The 20945-nt window shown below is 44.3% G+C and overlaps 1 protein-coding gene across 1 annotated transcript in view; it reads left to right on the forward strand.

Moving 5' to 3' along the window:
- TBCK (TBC1 domain containing kinase) overlaps positions 1 to 3770 on the forward strand; it is an 82364-nt gene extending 78594 nt beyond the window's left edge. Inside the window, exon 25 of the mRNA XM_081876755.1 lies at positions 2748 to 3770. Coding sequence (XP_081732881.1) covers positions 2748 to 2858 — 111 coding nt within the window. The 3' untranslated portion in view covers positions 2859 to 3770. The remainder of the gene's footprint in view (positions 1 to 2747) is intronic.
- Positions 3771 to 20945: the final 17175 nt, after the last annotated feature.

The raw sequence follows: 20945 nt of genomic DNA on the forward strand, positions 1-20945 counted from the left end.
GGAGTTCTGTTGGCTTTTCACTTGAAATTATGAATAGATCTCAAGGGTTGTAGTTCTGTATTCATGGCCCCTTCATATACAGCTGCAACCACTTGGAGCAGGTTCCCTTTGGTGCTCAGATGCATCTCCCAGGTATGCGTGGGAATACTGTAGTGTAGGGTGACCTAGGGGTCCTTCCAAGCCATTGACAATGAGGTAGAAAAGACTGACTTCATCAGCCCAGTTTTTTGTTTGTATACGGGTTAATGAATAAGGAAAAAAGCTTAATAACAGGGTAGGGTCAAGCTACATAGGAATCGTAATGGAGACCTTCTACTATATATTAATAAGGAAATGCGCACAATTCCTTCTTCATGGAAGGTTAATATGCACTTTCTCCGTGAGGCCTGGTGAATGTGCACAATGGCTGGTTTTTCTGCACAATAACTTACATTCCCCTTAACAGCTATGCCACCATCAATGTGCATTACAAGAGTTGAAGATGATAGGGTGTTGCCTCAATGAGTTTACAGTCTAAAATTCAACCCAGAAAGAATATGGGAAGATTATGGTTTTTATTTCAGTTGCTTTGACTTATTTATAATTGGGCCTTGGGATATTGAAAATATAAGGTGGATGAATGGATGATTTGGAATTTCAAGGAAAATATTAGCTTTGAGACCAAATGAGAGCTGATATCCTATAGGTGTTCTGAAAGGCATAGGAGGCAGAAAGGAAATAAGGGGCATAGTCAACTGTCAGATGACCAGGGGGTAGGGTGGAACTGGGAAAGGTTGCATGCAGGAGTGCATTGGGACTTAAGAGTGAAGAAATTGCAAGGGCGAGACTATGGAGGGTTTTTCCAGTAAGGGCAGTTGGTTTTCATTCAGAGTGGGCTGAATGAATGCACGACAGAGAAGAGATTTAAGAAGACATGCCATGCTATCACAGGCTACAGAAAGCTGAGGGCTGAAATGCACCAATGGAAAGTCCGTAAAGGTTGCTTGTAGCCAAAGCAACACAACTCGGGTTCTTGGCAAAGTAAGCAAAGAGCTGTATTTTCTGGTCTACCCACATTGTTGCCGTGTCGTCCCCTGGGTAACAGTAAAGCCAATGTTTCTCTGGGTTTTCCCCTTCTCCTGACCACAGACAGTGCCCTTCTGTTGATCTGGCAGCAACCTGAATGGAGACACAGACGCCAAGGTTGTTTGGCCTTGGTCTTTGCTAAAGTGGTTAGTTTAGCAGCAGCTACACTCAGTACTCTACATCTGTGTGATCAGCTGTGTCTCTGTTTGCATAGGTATACAGTGTACTTTGATTGTTCACCAAACTCTGCAGGTGGTTCAAGCCCAACATGTGAAGCTGTGGCATACAAAAAGATCATCTGCAGCCAACAGGAGAGGTTTTAACACAGGGACTGGAAACCTGTGACGCTGCAGTTGCTTCTGGACAATAGCTCCCATCATTCCTGCCCATTGGCTGTTCTGGTTAGGACTCATGGAAGCTGGAGTTCAGGATACAGCAGGTTCCCCATTTGTTTCTTAGGGCACATCCAGAAGGCACATGACAGGCAGAAATACGGAGGGTGTGTGTGAAGAGACAAAGTATGCTTAGAATCATAGAACTGTAGAGTTGGCAGGGACACCAGGGGTCATCCAGTCCAACCCCCTGCAATGCAGGAATCTCGGCTGAAGCATCCATGACAAGTGGCCATCCAATCTCTACTTAAAGCAGTTTAATTATGCAGCATAAACACAAGGATGGTTGTTTTTCTTTAAACCCAATGAACCCCTCTTTTACTACTTCGCCTACTATTTGTATACTAATTATTATCATTATCATTATAATTATTATCTTATCATTTATATGCCCCAGCCACCCTGGGCAGCTTCTGGCAATATAACATCACACACTAAAAACATTGTTGCCCAAAGTTCCCTTCTGGCGTCTTCTGAATGTCCTGTAGTTGTTTCTCTGTTGTTTCTAAGTTAATCCATTACTCCACAGTGGCTGGTAGGGTGGAAGGCAGGGAGCCCAACAGTTGGCAGATCCCAGAACTAATCACAAGCATAGCCAACAAATTCTAGTTTCCTCCCCATCATCCTGACTGCAGAACTGAGACAAAGGAGGAAGGCGGCAGCCACAACCTGGACTGGTTGTAAGAAGGCAGGTGGGGGCTGATGGAAGGCAGGCGGAGGTTGCTGGGACAGTGCCCCATTTGCCCTAATGGACTAGCCTCCACTGCCATTGCCTGATTTGTATTACTTTGCCTTTTCATTGGGCATATATTGTCATTTGGGCAAGAGTCGTCTTCATTTTTGGTGCACATATCTAGCCTGGTGTTGTCTCTTCCCCCTTGCCTAAGATTCCAATCACCTGTTATCCGATCTGCCTTCCTGCCTTCCTTTTCTTTTTTGCCCAGGATGGAACATGGATCCTTCAGCACATGTTTCACCACTGATCTGTTACCCCTTGCCTTAAGAAAGCAACAACTTTTAATCTTTTATCAGCACAGTACGGTTTGTTTGTTTGTTTGTTTGTTTGTTTGTTTGTTTGTTTGTTTGTTTGTTTCTGTATTTGTTTGTTTGTCTTTATAGAGAACAGGCAAAATACCTTGAAATAATTATAATTTTGTAAAGGAAGACTGTGGTTTGATTAATAAGATGATGCAGGTATCCCAGCAAGCCACCTTGCTGCTTTGTGCTAATGTGTATGTGCACATTCAAAAATGATAGGCATCTTCCTGACATTGGGTCTTTCTGCTTCAGTTTGCAGCTCACCTGGTGAAAGTCAAATATCCAAGGGTTTGCATTTTGGATGGAGGCATCAACAAAATCAAGCCAACTGGTCTGCTGACTGTTCCTTCTCCACAAATATGAGTGAGAAGCTTGCATTTTTATCAACAATACAAGAAGATTCTTTATGGGCATTACGGCATCTGCACTGCAATAGCAACACATATTTTTTATGGCTTTCCATCGTGATTTTGCAGGAAATACTGTAGTATTCTTCCCTTTCACCTTTTTGCTGGATGAAAAAGTGGAGCTTTGGAATGTTTGATGTCACCCCAAGTCATCTAAGATCATCCTGGCAATGAACTTCAACTGTGCTATTTTAAAAATCTGCACACATTTTCTCAAAGTATTCATGAAAAAATAAGTGAATTGTTTTAAAGTAAATGTTTCAGAGAGCAAACACTTTAAATTAATGGGATGCAATCAACTCATGCAGATCCGATAAATATTGGGCTCTTGCACATTTCCCTTTCCAAGAGTTCTGTTGTCTTATTTCTCTTGTTTTTCTATTTCTAGTGCTCTTTCTTTTTTAAAAGATATTGGTATCAATAAAATAGCATGCCTCTACTCTTGACAACATTTAAAAAACCATTTTGTTCTATCAAATACTTCATTTAAGCCATGTTTAACCTTCCTTTCTTTGAAAAATTGCAAATGTCTGAATATTAACTTTGATACAAATGAACTTTACAAATGACGTCTGCGTAAAAAGTATAGCCTTGTGCACAAACCTCACAGATAAAATCCTCAGGCTTTATGTTTTAATTTGTAATGTAATTTAAATTTGCTTTTTGCAAATTATAAAACTCTGAAGAAATATCTCTACTTCAACAACTTACAGACAGCGTCAAAAGGAAAACAGTCGTGTGTGGGGAGCTTAAGGTGGAGAACACCCTGGCGGTCTTCACCTTTATGTTTTTCAGCATTATAAGACCTATTGCTTTCAGTGTCTGCATCAATAGACTAAATAAAGTCCTGAGTTTGTTTTTACCGTAATCAGAGCATGATAACAATTTTTTCCTTTTTTTAGAGAGGAGCCCTTGAAATGTGAAGATTAACAATAACATCTCAAGTGCACAAGAGAGGTTGCCTAATCTGGGTTTCAGACCACAGTGATTTTTTTTTTTTTAAATGTTTCTAGGCAGAGTATTGCAGCACATCTTTACTTTGAAATGAAGACATTAGATAAAGGGCAAGTTCTATATATATATATATATATATATATATATATATATATATATATATTTGCTTTCGTAGATTTTCACGGGTACAGGAATGCAGGTTTTGGTGTCCTCGGGTGTCTTCCCGTGTAAAAGTTGGGGTGTCTAGGCGACGTTTCGACGAGGTCTCACTCGTCATCTTCAGGCTGGTGCTTTCGGCTTCTTGTTACTGGAACAGAGCAGGATCTCAGTGTTTGAGTTCCTATAAATACTGTAGAGGGGGTGTGGTGTATAGCCTCCAATGTTCTGGGCAGAGAGGAAGTTCCCAGGCTAGTGTGCCTTTTCTTCTTTTGTTCCTTAATTACTTGAGAGATATCTTGAGTGATTTCTTGAGTGATATCCTGAGTACCACTTAGGTGGGTCATTAGGTGTGGATTAGTTGTTAAAGTCTTTGTGTCTTGACCTCTTGAACTTTGTGAAGAGTTTTCCTGAGAAGATGGCTGTACTGTACTTAGTTGTGCTCTGGCTTGGCTTCGTGTATAGGGGCGAGCTGTGGTTTTGTGGCTTGTGTCAGCCAGATCTGTGTAGGGATTGCAGGGGGGTGCAGCATCCGGAGGTGCCACCATGGATTGGCTACTGGATGGTGTCTGTAATTCATCTGTGGAGAGGGTCTGGGTTTGGGTCTGGTGTGGTTGATTGGTGTTGGCGTTCTGTGTGCCTCTGGATCTGTTGTCAGTTTTTGTGGGGAGGGCTAATTTCCAGATGTCTGGCAAGCGGGATGTGTCGTCACGCTTGTTCATGTTGTGAGGGTGTTTCTCTATCTCGATGGCTTCCATGATTATTCTCTTGTGGTGATGTTCCGTGTTAAAGAGCAATTTGGAATCTGCAAAATTAATTTCGTGTCCTGTTTCTTTCATGTGTTGGAAAAGAAGAAAAAACTTCCTCTCTTTTCCAACACATGAAAGAAACAGGACACGAAATTAATTTTGCAGATTCCAAATTGCTCTTTAACACGGAACATCACCACAAGAGAATAATCATGGAAGCCATCGAGATAGAGAAACACCCTCACAACATGAACAAGCGTGACGACACATCCCGCTTGCCAGACATCTGGAAATTAGCCCTCCCCACAAAAACTGACACCAGATCCAGAGGCACACAGAACGCCAACACCAATCAACCACACCAGACCCAAACCCAGACCCTCTCCACAGATGAATTACAGACACCATCCAGTAGCCAATCCATGGTGGCACCTCCGGATGCTGCACCCCCCTGCAATCCCTACACAGATCTGGCTGACACAAGCCACAAAACCACAGCTCGCCCCTATACACGAAGCCAAGCCAGAGCACAACTAAGTACAGTACAGCCATCTTCTCAGGAAAACTCTTCACAAAGTTCAAGAGGTCAAGACACAAAGACTTTAACAACTAATCCACACCTAATGACCCACCTAAGTGGTACTCAGGATATCACTCAAGAAATCACTCAAGATATCTCTCAAGTAATTAAGGAACAAAAGAAGAAAAGGCACACTAGCCTGGGAACTTCCTCTCTGCCCAGAACATTGGAGGCTATACACCACACCCCCTCTACAGTATTTATAGGAACTCAAACACTGAGATCCTGCTCTGTTCCAGTAACAAGAAGCCGAAAGCACCAGCCTGAAGATGACGAGTGAGACCTCGTCGAAACGTCGCCTAGACACCCCAACTTTTACACGGGAAGACACCCGAGGACACCAAAACCTGCATATATATATATATATATATACACACACACACACACACACACTTTGTTAATCATAAGTGCATCTCACTCATCCAGTCCCTTCTTCCCAAGCTGGTGCAATAGAATGGGAGGCATACCTGAGGCCCAGCTGATTCTCTCATTAGTTTGGGGTTGGAGGATGGCTGATGCTTCAAAGACCAAAGGTGATAGAACAGTCATTGTGGGACTGGGAAGATGTGAGTGACAAGCCAGATGCTTCCCCTAAGCCGACAGCAATTCCTCCCTTACTGAGTCCCATGGGATACCAGTAACATTCTCCCAAGCCAAATGCAGAAAAAGCCCACCTGAAAGAACAGGCCCTGGATTCTCCTCCAGCTCAGATTAAAAGGGTAACCAGAGAAGAGTGCCCATTTTCCCACCCTGTCACATGTCGATCTTCTGCCCTGATGGAGTAGATACATTCCCATTTCCATAGGAGTAGGAAGCCATCAGAACTCTATGAAATCAGAAATCTTATCATGGGTGATTTCATCATATCCTTCACCTTTGTAAAGCTATGATTAGCCAGGGGTCAGCAAACTTTTTCATCAGGGGGCCGGTCCACTGTCCCTCAGACCTTGTCGGGGGCCGGACTATATTTTGAAAAATATAAATACCCTGCAAGCCAGTCCCGCAGCTGCCTCTGGACTGGAGGAGGAACACACTCTGCACACACTCAGGAGCGCGTCTCGACGCCATCCGCTCACCAGTGTTGACGAGTAGCAGCCGCTCCATCAACCCATCCCCGTGGAGCTCCCAGGCAGTGTGCGCCACACACTGCGGCCAGGTCAGCAGGCAGGCCACGCATGCGGCCCGCAACTCATCCTCTAGCTGCTTCAGCACAGCCACCAAGCGTGCCACTACCAGCAGCGCCGGGGCCAGCGAGCCCGCCAAGCTCTGGCTGAAGCCCTGTGACGCGCCCGTCATGATGCCCATGGCACAGCCCAGGCCTGCCCACCTGCCTCTCTGTCCATGGCCGCACCGGGTTTACCTCAGCTGCAGGTGGTGAGGCTTCGGATTGGCTGCAGTAACTTCCTGCAGCCAATCCGAAGCCACGCCAGCGTCGCTGCCTGTCCAAAGGTGTCCACACTTCAGATTGGCTACAGGAACTTCCTGCAGCCAATCCAAAGCCTTGCCAACGTTTCCGCCCACCCAGAAGCCATGCCAGTGTCGCAGAAGTCAGCCCCCGCGCAGCGCACAGGGACTGACCGAGCAGGTGGCAGGGTCCGTGGGCCGGATTTACGAACCTGGGGGGCCTCATCCGGCCCTGGGCCTTAGTTTGCCAACCCCTGGATTAGGCAGTCCCTATACTTGGGCTTACTATCTAAAAGACATGACAGAAAACAGATGAGGAGGGAAGGTGGGGAGAGCAAAGTAGGGCTTGTTTCTTTACGTGCAGAATCCTTGCAATGAACAGTTGGAATTGAAAAAGTTCTTTTATTTTTATCACACCTTTCTTCCAAGCTCAAAGTGGTGTACATGGTGCTCCCCCTCCCCATAATAGAGGGTGGGGAACATATGACTTTACATCAGTACAGGTGAAAAGGATCTAGGGGTCTTAGTAGACCACAGGCTTAACCATGAGTCAACAGTGTGATGCTGCAGCAAAAGAAGCTAATGCTATTCTAAGCTTCATCAACAGAAGTCTCGTGTCCGTATCAAGGGAAGCAGTAGTACAACTCTATCCTGCCTTGGTCAGACCACACCTGGACTGCTGTGTCCAGTTCTGGGCACCACAACTTAAGAAGGATATTGAAAAACTGGAACATGTGCAAAGGGGGACAGCCAAGATGATCAAGGGTCTGGGAACCAAGCCTTATAAGGAACAGTTGAGGAAGTTGGATTTGTTTAGCCTGGAGAATAGAACACTGAGTGGTGATAAGGTAGCCATCTTCAAATATCTGAAGGACTGTCACATGGAAGATGGAATAGTGCCCAATCTTGTTGGCAAGCAGCATTGGGAGCCTTATTTGGCTGAAGAGCAAGATAAAAATGGTTGGAATAAACAAACGATAGCTGGCAAGGTAAGTAAGGCTTCCCAGCCTGGAATTGGCATTGCAGGAGTACTTGACCTGTTGCCCTCCGAATGTTGTGGGCTACCACTTCCATCATCCTTGGCCATTGGCCATGCTGGATGGGTCTGGTGAGAGTTGTAGCACAAAGCATCTGAAGAGCACAACATTGGCTACCCCTGCTGCAGTGCGTCTTCTGGCCTGGAGTCATTTCAATACACCTGCAATGCTTGTGGATATCGCCAGCATCTTTACAACTTTTTTAGTTCCCAAGTACAAGAAGTATGCAGATGTACAAGCATTTTGGAGGGGAGGGCGGGGGGAAGGTGAGAGTCGTTTTTGCCTCCAGGTATTCCAAAGCGTGTTTCATCAACTGTCAAAGGACAAGTTTTTTCTGCCGAATATGTATTTACCTGGCATTATCACGGTAAGCTGATTCCAGTGTGAGTCACGGCTCCACCTTTTCTCAGGCACCTCTGTAGGGAGAAATTTTATCTTGTTTCTTGGTTTAGGACATAACTCTGGCGCCACAGAGCACAAAAGTAGCACAATAAATCTTTCTTCCGCAGGATAATTGTTAATATTAGCTACAATAACAAGCCTGTCAGTATGCAGGGATTCAGGGGCACTGGGTATGGTAGACCCCAAGGAATTAGGGGAGGTTTAGCTTTCTCGCCTCCAGAATACTAGACTCGATTTGCCTGGTTCCCACCCTTCCAAATGCCTTCAGTTAATCCTTTGGAGTCCTTAATTAGCCTTCTCATTTTCTGACGTTTTTGAAATGTCTGAAGTTTCTCTCAAATCTGGCTGCTGAATGATAGTAGCGGATCCGCGATTAGGCTTGATGTTCCGTAAGGACTGTGTGATTTCAAGGTATGGCAGAATCAAGACCCAGTTTAGAATGGACATCAGTTACTGTAGGTTTGTTTTCCCTTAAGGATGCCATTCCCATCCTGTTGAAGTCAGTGGCAGATTTCATGTTAATTGTTATTTATGGCATTTATAGCCCACCGTTCGTCCAAGGAGCTCAAGGTGGTTCTCCTCCTCAGTGTTATCCTCACAACAACCCTGTGAAGTAAGTCAGTCTGAGACACTGTGACTGGCCCAAGGTCACCTACTGAGTGACCTTGGGATTTGAACTGTGGTCTCTTAGTTCCTAGTGCAGCACTCTAACCACGGCACCACATGCACTATCGATGTGCATGTCAGTGCTTGTGGATTGCACACCTAGGCTGCAATCCAGTTACATGGAGGTATGAAAGCCGATGGGCACACCTCGGGGTGTGTTGTCCGCCCCGGGTGTCATCCCTGAGGGGGTGACATCGCTGCGCCACCCCCCTGGGATGCTCGTGGCCCCCCTGAGACGCTCATCACGGGCGGCACCACCTCTGTGCTCACCATGCCACCCCCATGGGATGCTTGCCGCCCGGCCCCCGCAGCTCGCCCTGGCTAGCTCCGCCTCTGCCGACGGCGACAGTTGCTGGCATCCATCTTTCTTGAAAAACAATGGAGTGTGCCTCCGAGTGTCAAGTCAAACCGCTGAGGAATCACAGCGCCCGCTGTGGCTGCAGAGGCTGATAACTCATGACTGCCGCCTCCTGCACTGTTTTTGCTGCATTAGCAACACCAAAGTGACCCCACCCCACCCCCAGGGTGCAAGCCTGGGCTGCCCGGATGGCATCACCCACCACCCCACCCCGGCCTCAATGATGTGGTCCAAAGGAAAGCAGAGCAATCCATTTGGCACCAGCTTGGCTGCAGGAATTGCTGGAAGGAAGCATACAAGGCGCCATCCAACCATCTCAGAAACTGCATTCTGGATTTGTGTAGGGTTTGCTCCTTAGCCTTTCCTTCTCCCAAATATGCCCCTCAAGGCAGCAGATACGGGGTTTTCCTTGGGGTTTACTCCCAAACAAAGCCTTTCTCTCAGCCGATGTTACAGTTAGATACAGTGGTACCTTGGGTTAAGAACTTAATTTGTTCTGGAAGTCCATTCTTAACCTGAAACTGTTCTTTACCTGAGGTACCACTTTAGCTAATGGGGCCTCCCGCTGCAGCCGCGCGATTTCTGTTCTCATCCTGAAGCAAAGTTCTTAACTCGAGGTACTATTTCTGGGTTAGCGGAGTCTGTAACCTGAAGCGTCTGTAACCCGAGGTACCACTGTAATTCTGCTGACTTACAAAGGACCCCCCATCCCTAGGTGCGAAAAGTGTATTTTATTCTATGAACTACCCCGAGACCTGCGGGTATACGGTGGAATATAAATTCAATAAATATTACTTCACTAACCTCAAAATACAGTGAACCAGCCACAATCCATGCAGAGGCCCTCTTGATGTTTCTTCTGAGTGGAGCCCTGGATGTGTTTTCCAAACTCCCGTCCTCTAATGGCACCACATGAGGGCATCTCTCCCAGCGGGGCAGGACGTAGGGCAAGCTTGTTCATTTCCTCAGAGGAAAAGGAAGCCCTTTACAGCAGCATATCAGGACTTCCAGTGGCCAGGCCTGGGACTGGGGGAGTTGGAACTCTTGGACGAAGTGCTTTACCATTCACCTCATTCAATTTATTTATTTTAAGCATTTGTATTGGGATGAGCCCCTCACATTTATATTTTGTCGTCGTGCCCCTCACGCATGCCGTATTCTCCTTAAGGGCTTTTGCTTGGCTAGGCTTTGTATTTGACAAATTCATGGTGGAGAGGCCTATCGATGGCTTCTAGCCCCGATGGCTATGTTCTGCCTCCACAGTCAGAGCCAGCAACGCTTCTGGATATCAGTTGCTGGAAACCACAGAAGGGGAGAGGGCTCATGTGCTTGAATCCTGCTTTCCCACAGGAATCTGTTTGGCCACTGTGAGCAGAACAGGAGGCTGAGATTGGACGAGATCATGGGTAGGCAAACTAGGGGCCGGATCCGGCCCAATCGCCTTCTAAATCCGGCCCGCAAATCAGTGTGTTTTTACAAGAGTAGAATGTGTCCTTTTATTTAAAATGCATCTCTGGATTATTTGTGGGGCATAGGAATTTGTTCATTTTTTCCCTTCAAAATATAGTCCAGCCCCCCACAAGGTCTGAGGGACAGTGGACTGGTCCCCTGCTGAAAAAGTTTGCTGATCCTTCTGGGCATAGTTGACCAATCGGTGTTAAAGAAGGATAGAACTTTCTTTATGTATGCCACAACAGCAGCAAGAATACTTATCGCAAAATATTGGAAGACACAAGATCTACCCACTTTGGAAGAATGGCTGATGAAGGTGACGGACTGCATGGAATTAGCGGAAATGACTGGCCGGATCCGAGATCAGGGAGAAGAGTCAGTGGAAGAAGACTGGAATAAATTTAAAGACTACCTACAGAGACATTGTAAAATTAATGAATGTTAGAACAATGTTGGATTGGAACTAAGTGGTTTTTAGCTGTAATGGGTTAAAAGAATATGAAAAAATGGGTTTATACAAGTAAAAATTCAAGATTGTAATAACTTAAAAATAAGATTTGGGTAGCGTAAAGAGGGAAAGAAATTGTTGAATCAATAATTTGATTTGGAATACAAAAAAGGGAGGTATGAGGAGGTCCGAGAAACAAGTTAATGAAAAATAATGTGATGGAAAGGTTGACAGTTTTTAACAATTTTTATTTTGTTATTTTTTTTCTTTTTTTCTTTTTCTTTTTTGTAATGTAAAAACCTTAATAAAAATTTTATTAAAAAAAAAAAAGTTTGCTGATCCCTGAACTAGATGATCCTATGCCCTTTTAAAATGGGGGGGGGGGCAGTTATTTGGTTGTTGTTTTTATTTTAATTATATATTTTGCGGTTTTGTGTTCTGGTTTTGTTCTGTGAACCACCCTGAGACCTCTGGGTATAGGGCAGTATGTAAATTCAATAAATAAAATAAATAATGACCCTTAGAGGCCCATTCCAGCTCTACAGTTCTATGATTCTAGACAGGACATTGGCCTGATCCAGCAGGTTCATCGTATGTTCCTGAACTGGGATCAATGCCGGATTTACGTATAAGCTAAACAAGCTATAGCTTAGGGCCCCACTCTCTTGGGGGGCCCCAAAAAAATTAAAGGGGAAAAAACTGGATGTACATTTCCAAAATATAAGATAAAAAACAAGTAAAATCTACATGCAGCAAAAGTGTTTTGTGTTGTGTAGGCTCCTCTGATGTAAGTAATGGGACCCACCTGCTAGCCTGCTCCCTAAAATATCACTGATTTGCTTATTTCTATATACAGTGGTGCCTCGGGTTAAGTACTTAATTCATTCCGGAGGTCCATTCTTAACCTGAAACTGTTCTTAACCTGAAGCACCACTTAGCTAATGGGGCCTCCTGCTGCCGTACCGCTGGAGCACAATTTCTGTTCTCATCGTGAAGCAAAGTTCTTAACCCGAGGTACTATTTCTGGATTAGTGGAGTCTGTAACCTGAAGCATATGTAACCTGAAGTGTATGTAACCCGAGGTACCACTATATATAGGGTGCCTACATTCTGCATTTGCAAATGGATTTAGATACCTATTAGGTCCATAAATAACTATATAACATATATTCAACACAAAAAACAGCGATAATTTGTTGTTGACAAAGGACAGCTGGACATATAAAGGGCCCCATAACCTTCCGTAGCTTAAAAAGGTAAAGGGATCCCTGACCTAAATCCAGCCCTGACTGGGATAATGCCTTGATGATCTAGAAGCGGGTGGAAAGATGTTATATGCCTAGAAACTCCTGAATTTTGCGTGGCTGGAATGTAGCCTCATGGAGACTGACAGCTAGCTTCCCCAAAGTCCCAGAACACAACTGTCCAGAGCCTGACCTTTGTCCAAAGCCTGACAAAAACCTGGCTGACCCTCTGCCTAAACAAAATGGACTATCCAGAGAGGCTAATGACTGTCATCCTCCCTCTGGAGAACAAGAATGTATTGCGAGGAAATTCCCTTTCATTTTTGTTTACATAGCAGTAATCCGATGAATTATTACAGGCTGATGTGTGTTGGCTGCTGCATTGCTGGCATATGACAAAATCATAAACCATCCCCTGGTCGTCCTTTCGTTCAAAGATTTTTCCAGGACATGGTGAGGCACGATCGTTAATGCGTGCCTAAAACGTTTGCAAGTCCTGTTGACACGGTAGCATTCCTCTCCCACAATGTTAGATGGTGTAGAGACGGACTGAAATGCAGTTAGTCTGGCATGTGCTTTGCACAGATCATGGAATTGAAGAGTTGGAAGGGATTCCAAAGATCATCCTTTCCAAACCCCTGCAATCAACTAGATCAGGCATGGCCAAACTTGGCCCTCCAGCTGTTTTAGGACTACAACTCCCATCATCCCTAGCTAACAGGACCAGTGGTCAGGGATAATAGGAATTGTAGTCCCAAAACAGCTGGAGGGCCAAGTTTGGCCATGCCTGAACTAGATCATACATGACAGGTGGCCATCCAACCTCTGGGAGTGTCCACAACCTCCTGAGGGAGACAGTTCCAGTGTCGAACAGCTCTTACCGTCAGAAAGTTCTTCCTGATGTACGTACAGTCAGACTTCAAGCTACGTCTTCTTAGTTTACCTGAGCATAATCATATTTTGTGTGTCCTCTGCATTTAGGAATCGTGTTATTTCAGAGAGTTTTCATTGCTTCCTTTTTGTGGGTCCTTTTTGGAAGGGACCTCAGGGACCTCAGAGTTTTTAGTTTAGCAGACAAAAAAACCTGCCTTCTTGAAAACTAAAAGAGACAGTAGAGGAACAGGGAGGTGGAACATGAAAGAAATTCTCTCACTTCCCCCCCTGTGAAGGAGTGACTGTTATAATGAATCCATGAAAGGAGTCTCCTCACAATGAGAGGGGGAGCTGAGGCTGTGGCGAGCAAAGGCATCCTGGAATTAGATGCTAATTACAAGTTCCTGCAGCGGCTGATTAATTGGCACTTGTGTCTTCAACTCAGTATTTGTCTCACATAGGGACTAATGGCACATCAACACTTCGGCCCTTAAACCAAATTTAGCCATTCAAGTCCTTCTCCAAAGTAAACTATTTCTGTGTGGAGAGCTAAGGATATCATAGAACATTCTTAATACCCTCACCAGATGACAGCTCCCAGAATTCTTTGGGGAAAGCCCAAGACTAACTAAGGTAAGTTTACCAGATTTTTTTCAATGAATCCGGGGACACTTCTCAACTTCAATGGATTTTGTATGGGGGGGACTGATTTGTAAATCTGGGGACTGTCCCCAGGAAACGGGGATGGCTGGTAACCTTAAACTAAGGCCAATATAAAATAACCTAAAACTGATAAAAATTTATAATGTCCCTATGCCCTCTATGGGTTTGGGTGATACAAAGCTAACTGCTAAGTCTTTAGAATCCTCACTTCCCACCAAACTTGACGTTGTGAATAATTGTAGGATTCCTGCCCTTTCTCAAAGGAGTACAAAGATCCCATTTTATTCACACAATAGCCCAGAGAAGTAGGAGTATTTTTTTTAAAATCCCTGTGTTTTGTTTTTTTTTTAAATATTTATTTATAAACATTAAACTTCTATAGCCTTGTCCCTCCTCTCGTTCAAGGCAGATTTTGGGTTATGTGAAGACGGAGAACCTATGTCCTTCCAGATGTTGTTGGACTACAGTTCCCATCATACCTCATCATTGGCCATGCTGACTGAGGCTGATGGGACTTGAAGTCTAACAAAATCTGGAGGGCCACAGCTTCCCTAGCTGTGAGTAAATAGGCGATGATCCGCTCAATTAATTTCATGCCTCAGTGGGGACTTGAACCCTGATCTCTCCAGTCCTCATCCAGTGTTCTGCCCCCTACACTACAGTAGCTAATCTGGCCACCCAAATTGTCCAGTTATCTGAACAATATAAAAATATGTAAGCTAAGAGTTTTCTGTTTTCACACGCAGCTTCTTCTGTGATTCCTTGTGTACATTCTGAAGCGAAAGAAATTGGTGAAACAGTTGCACCTGAGATCTACAAGCTGCTGGCTTGCAGCACAATCTTATGTGCGTTGACTCAGAAATAGGTCTCATTGGTTTGCTTCAGAAGAGGCTCCTCAGGCACCTTCATTGCGTTTCTTTAGGCACCAGGCAAAAGCATCCCACTTCTCCCAGGCCTTTGGCTAAGGAAACAATCTATGGCCTTTTAAACTGTAGTGGGGTGGAGGTCATTGTTTTTGTTCATATGCATTTTTGTGTTTTTCTATTGTAAAGCATCCTGTGATCTTTGAATGAAGGGTAGTATAGAAATATATTTAATAATAACAAAGCAGGGGTTTTTTTCAGCCAGAACTCGCTGGAACTGAGTTCGACACCTCTCAAGTGGGCGACATTGCCATTATAAGAGAACAACGGCCTCGGTCCAGTATCCCTGAAGGAGCGTCTCCACCCCCATCGTTCTGCCCGGACACTGAGGTCCAGCGCCGAGGGCCTTCTGCTGGTTTCCTTGCTGCGAGAAGCCAAGTTACAGGGAACCAGGCAGAGGACCTTCTCGGTAGTGGCACCCGCCCTGTGAAATGCCCTCCCACCAGATGTCAAAAAGGAAAACAACTACCAGATTTTTAGAAGACATCTGAAGGCAGCCCTGTTTAGGGAAGCTTTTAATGTTTAAAAGGTTATTGTATTTTAATATTTTGTTGGAAGCCACTCAGAGTGGCTAGAGAAACCCAGCCAGATGGGTGGGGTATAAATTAATTATAATTATAATTATAATTATTATTATTACAAGGGAAGCATTCAGGGTGAGTTCCACTACCTCTTTTTCTAGAAAAATAGCACTGATAACAAGTATGCATAGGATCACAGTTTGACATTATGTTGTTCAGGTACTCTAATGTATAAATGGAAAACAAGGAGTCGCAGCAGCCTAAAGTCTCTTTCACTTTCAATGGCTTGTGAATTACTAGGAACCAGCATCATGGCTCTTTCTTAAAAATTGAGATTTGTCCATGTAGTGTGAGAATGTCCTTGGCCAGTGTTTCTCAGCGCCACACTCAAATTGCCAGTTGCCCTTTCATGTCCGGATGATCTTAGCAGAAAGAAGCTCCATTGTGAAGAACAGGTGAACTCTAGCCTGCAACAATTATGTGAGAAGGCAATGTTGCTCTTCGTTGAAGGTGTGCCTGTTTTCAGATCAAGCCGCGGCACAAACCCCAATGGGGGAAAAGGTAAAACTCATTAGTGTTTGGCAGAAGAACAAGCGCCTAGCCAAAGCCTCCCTTGTACACTCTTCACAGCATGATAAAACTTGAAGTTGTTTGTTGCTGCGCAGCCCGCTTGGGAGTCCCGCGTCCCTTGCCAGTCCCTCTTAAGAAATCTCGAACAATAACCTTTTTATTCAGTTGCAATCAGTTGAAGAGCTGCTCCGAGAGATAAATCTGCTAGAACTGTCATGAACAAAGAGATGGTCATGGGGCTTGGCTTTTGCCAAACTTTACTGCTAGAAGCACACCTTGCATATCTAGTTTAATGTTGCCTCCCACCCTGCCCACAAAGGCTCGCTTTTTTTCCAGGTAAAGTGGCTGCAGGAGGCTTTGGGTTGTGCAGGAAAAGTCTCTTGGGGTGAAACAGGCAGACACTGCATAACTCTTTCCTTCCTGGCAATTTCCCTGTTCAAAATTGGCATCACCCAGAGAGCTGTATCTTTTGTCTCTCAAGGAGAAAAGCCAGGTTAGACCAGGCAAAGGGAAGAATTATATAGGGTCCCTTTTTTCCTACTCTTATCCTCTGCTCAGCCTGAAAGCCTGATGTACCTGATAAAAGGATAAAAGGCTCTTGGCAGAGGCTGGGAGAGTGGAATCATAGGCTTAAACGCTGAGATCTGTTTCTAAGAGGAGCATAGAAGGAAAGAGGCATGACTGTGCTCACTTTGTTGAGAATTTTGTTCTGCCAGTCCCAAATTGTTGTTGTTGTTTTTTGGCAATCCAAACCATGTTTGCACAACCATGTTGAAATTTCAGTTCACCTTCAAAGCACTGATTATTGATTGATTATGTAATTTCTATACCGCTTAATATATTACAAATACCTCTAAGCAGTGTGCAGGGAACTGAAGCAACAACAGGCAGCTTAGACAAAATATTACAAAAATACAGAGTTACATATAAAAATGTGCCCTGTCCTCAGGAGCAGTTTCTCAGGGGCTGCACCCGAAAGAAAATTCTTGGAAATTCCATTTCATGAATGCAGATCCACTCTCACTATCCTGGAAGTAACCCTATTCTGTTCATGCATCTGCCACACCAACTATCTTATCAAATAACTAGATTATCTTGGTCTGAAAGAAAATATCAATTTGTAGCCAACCTCATGTAGTTCATTCCCTCTCATTTTTTTCCATCTTTCAAAAATTCCCCCCTGCACAATCTGGTGCCTAGATTGTGGCTAGTTTGAGGTTGGCGAGTTCTGAGAGAAAATGGAGATGTGTAATTATTACCTTCATGCTGTCAATATACATACTCATTATATCTTGTCATTTGTTTGCTGGAGACATAGAAGATTTGTTCTTTTTGTGGTGGCGGCGATGTTTGTCAAGTATACAGAGCACAACAATGTAGCCCTGTGTTCCTTCTTGAACACTTGCAATTATCTTTATTAAACTGAGGAGGAAGTGGTATATATTTTTTAAAAACGCTATTTTCTTAGTATCATTTTCCCATAAAACACTGAGGATGAAAGAACGTCAGTTCCCTGGTTACTTTTTCAGAGTTTAAGTGCTCCTGGAACTTCTTGAAAAAGTGTCAACAAAAACCATCATTTCCCCACCTTGTTCACCTCATGATGAGCTCAATGTTCCTCAGTTCCCTCAGAGCACTCTCTAGGGCAGGAGTCGCCAATATGGTGCCCTTGGGGTGTTGCTGGACTTCATCTCCCATAATCCCTAATCATTGGCCATACTTTCTGGAGCTGATGGGAGCTGGAATCCAACCATACCTGAAAAGCACTATGTTGGTTGCCCCTTCTGCTCCCCTATTGCCCAAATTTACTATTAGGGCGTTGGCATCAGGGAGAGCTGTTGCAGAGCACATCAGCACAGAGGAGTCTGGTTCATGAGGAAACTAAACTACCAACCTCAGTCTGCTCTCCGCCAACCCACACCTGCCCGTCTTCTTATTTGTACAGTGGTGCCTCGCAAGATGAAATTAATTCGTTCCGCAAGTTTTTTCTTCTTGCGAGTTTTTCGTCTTGCGAAGCACGGTTTCCCATAGGAATGCATTGAAAATCAATTAATGCGTTCCTATGGAGACCGCTTGCCAGGCTGGCGGTGCAGAGAAGGGCTTTTCTCCCTACCGCAAGCCTTCAGGACAGGTACGGGAACAGAGGGGAAGGCATGCAGCGCTTCTCTGTTCCCGGGGCTTGCGGTGGGAGGAGGGTTTTTCCTCCCCACGCCAACATTCAGAACAGCATTCTGAAAGTTGGCGGTGGGAAGGAAAACCCTCCTCCTGCCGCAAGTCTTCAGGACAGCCATCCGAAAGCTGGCGGCGGGAAGAGGTCTCTCCGCCCCACCGCCAGCCTTCGGAGCAGCCTTCCAAAGGCTGCCAGTGGGGCGGAGAGACCTCCTCCCACCGCCAGCCTTCGGAGGAGGTCCGAGGACAGTGGGGAAGACGCGCTGCGCTTCCCCGCTGTCCCGGAGATTTCCCTATGGGCTTTCGTCTTGCAAAGGAAGCCCATAGGGAAATTCGTTTTGCGAAGCGCCTCCAAAACGGAAAACCCTTTCGTCTAGCGGGTTTTCCGTCTTGTGAGGTGTTCGTCTTGCGGGGCACCACTGTACCCAGTTAGGAGATTGGAGTCTGCCTGTCATTGGCTCTGATTACACTTATGGTTGATCTCCTGGCCTACCGGTCCCAATGGAGAGCTAGGCCTATACAAATCCACCTTAGCTGGGTTTCCCCTCTCCTTTAATATCATTACTATTTGTGCCCAAGTCTAGCTTATAGACAAGATATCCTTATCTAGGCAGTCATTAAACAATTCTGCAACTATAATGTTGGAATGAAGTTATGTGGTTTTAGCAGTAATGTTATAAAGGAGTATTTAAAGATGGATTATTAACAGGTGAGAATGTAAAGTTATAATATATTAAGATAAATTATTAAGATAAAAGCAAAAATGGAAAAGATTTGCTGAAATAACTAATTGAACTAGAATACAAAAAAGGGAGGTGTGAGGAGGTCAGGGAAACAAGTAAATGAAAGTCAAGATATGGAAAGGTTGATTTGTTTTTAATTGTTTTTACTTTTTTGTATTTTGTATTTTTTGTTTCTTTTTCTTTTCCTTTTTATATTCTTGTAACTTTTTTGAAACTTTAATTAATATTATTTTTTTTAAAAAAAAACAATTCTGCAACTATAAGAGCCAGTTCATTTTTAAAGGACTGATAAAATTCTTCTCCTAGCCAAGCCGGACCTAGGGCTTTGTTTTCCTTTGGCTTTTGTAAATATTCAATGACTATGTCTATAGATATTGGTTTACTTAAGGCCTGGTTATCTTCAAAAGAAAAGCTAGATAAATGAAGGTCACTGAAACACTTTTAAGATAGCACCAGCTACCGCTGCTTCAGCAGCAACAGACTTCTCTTCCATAAGAACTGAGTGCCTGAGCAGAGCATCTGTTGCCACTAAGGAGCATGGGAAATGGAATTCCAGGTGGCTCCTGACTCCATCTACTTGAGTGTTACTGTGTCACAGCTGGACCATGTCTAGATCCAAGAACTGCAGATTACCCTCTCCCATAGTTCAGTCCAAACTAACAGGTCCTGAATGGAGATTAGAATACAGGTAACTTAATGCTGGGTTAAGTTAAATGGATGTAAATTCTGAAAGCTTCCTGTACTTAAAATGGCTCTCTGACTTACTTTCTTCTTGCAACAGAAGCAGAGTTGCCCTTATCTCCTTAACAAATAGAGCCATTTATAGCCAGACAGGCTTAGTTCTTCTTGTTTTTTCTCAGTGAACCAATGGTGTTAGGTGCTGGTATGGCAGCAGCTGTAGCGGGCATCACTGTTTAAATACAAGATATTGAAATCATGTAAAAAAGGGGTATGATTTTTTATTCAGTTCTGTGCTTAATTCTAATTTACACTCAGTGGTCTACTTACAATAAGGTATAGAACTTGCTGTAAGTAACTAAATCTAATGTGCACACTTCTGAACATTTTCAAAAACCTCCATGCAGTTGTGGTCAATATGTCATGCTGGAGATTTTTTGAGATAGAGAGAGTGAGAGAGAAAAAGAGAGAGAGAGAGAGAGAGAGAGAGAGAGAGAGAAGAAATTAAAACCTGTTGCCTTCTTGTTTTCAAAGAATGCTGGCCAATCGCCGAGTCCTATTTGAAGACTGTGCACCAGCCAGATAATCATCTCCAGGTTTCAGCTTGTGTCCCAGGAGCTAAGAACTTAAAATTTGAACTCATTAAGGAGATGCGATAACCGGATTCATTGTCCAAACTCTTCCCTCCGTTTGTCTGGAATAGGCAATTTGCAGCCGCAAGGTTTTTGTTTTGCTCTACGTGACAGGGGTGTAGATAGTCAAGATTTGACTGGGATGCTGCTGCTATTGACTCTGCTGCTGTTTCCTTTTGTGTCTGTGTTGTGGGCTCCTGTTTTTGAGACTGACACATTGTGAAGTTTAGGGCAGAGGGAGATGCACTGCAGACACACAATGGGGATGGAACAGAGAGGGAGATTTTTTTAACATTTGAGATAATGTGCTTTTGGAGGGATGGTGTTGGTCATGACTGCAGACTTGTTTTACGCTGAGTGGAAAACTGAGATACACAAGGAGTTCATTTACTTACAGTTCATGTGTTTAAACTGTTTATTATTCCATTACATTTGTAAAACACCTTGGTTGTAAAACACCTTGGTACTCAGACGTTTTGGCTCCCGAATGCCACACACCCAGAAGTGAGTGTTCTGGTTTGCCATCATTTTTTGGAAGCCGAACGTCCGACATGACGTCCACGGCTTGCAACTGAGTGAAGGAAGCTCCTGCAGCCGATTGGAAGCCACACCTTGATTTTCGAACGTTTTCGGAAGTCAAATGGACTTTCGGAACGGATTCCATTCGAGGACCAAGGTACGACTGTACTGTGAATAATGACAAACCATATAATAATATATGATTACAGTGGTACCTGTACCTTCAGGTTACAGACACTTCAGGTTACAGACGCCGCTAACTCAGAAATAGTGCCTGAGGTTAAGAACTTTGTTTCAGGATG

Source organism: Podarcis erhardii, assembly GCF_964252035.2.
Source record: "Podarcis erhardii genome assembly, chromosome: 9".
Lineage (NCBI taxonomy): Eukaryota > Metazoa > Chordata > Lepidosauria > Squamata > Lacertidae > Podarcis > Podarcis erhardii.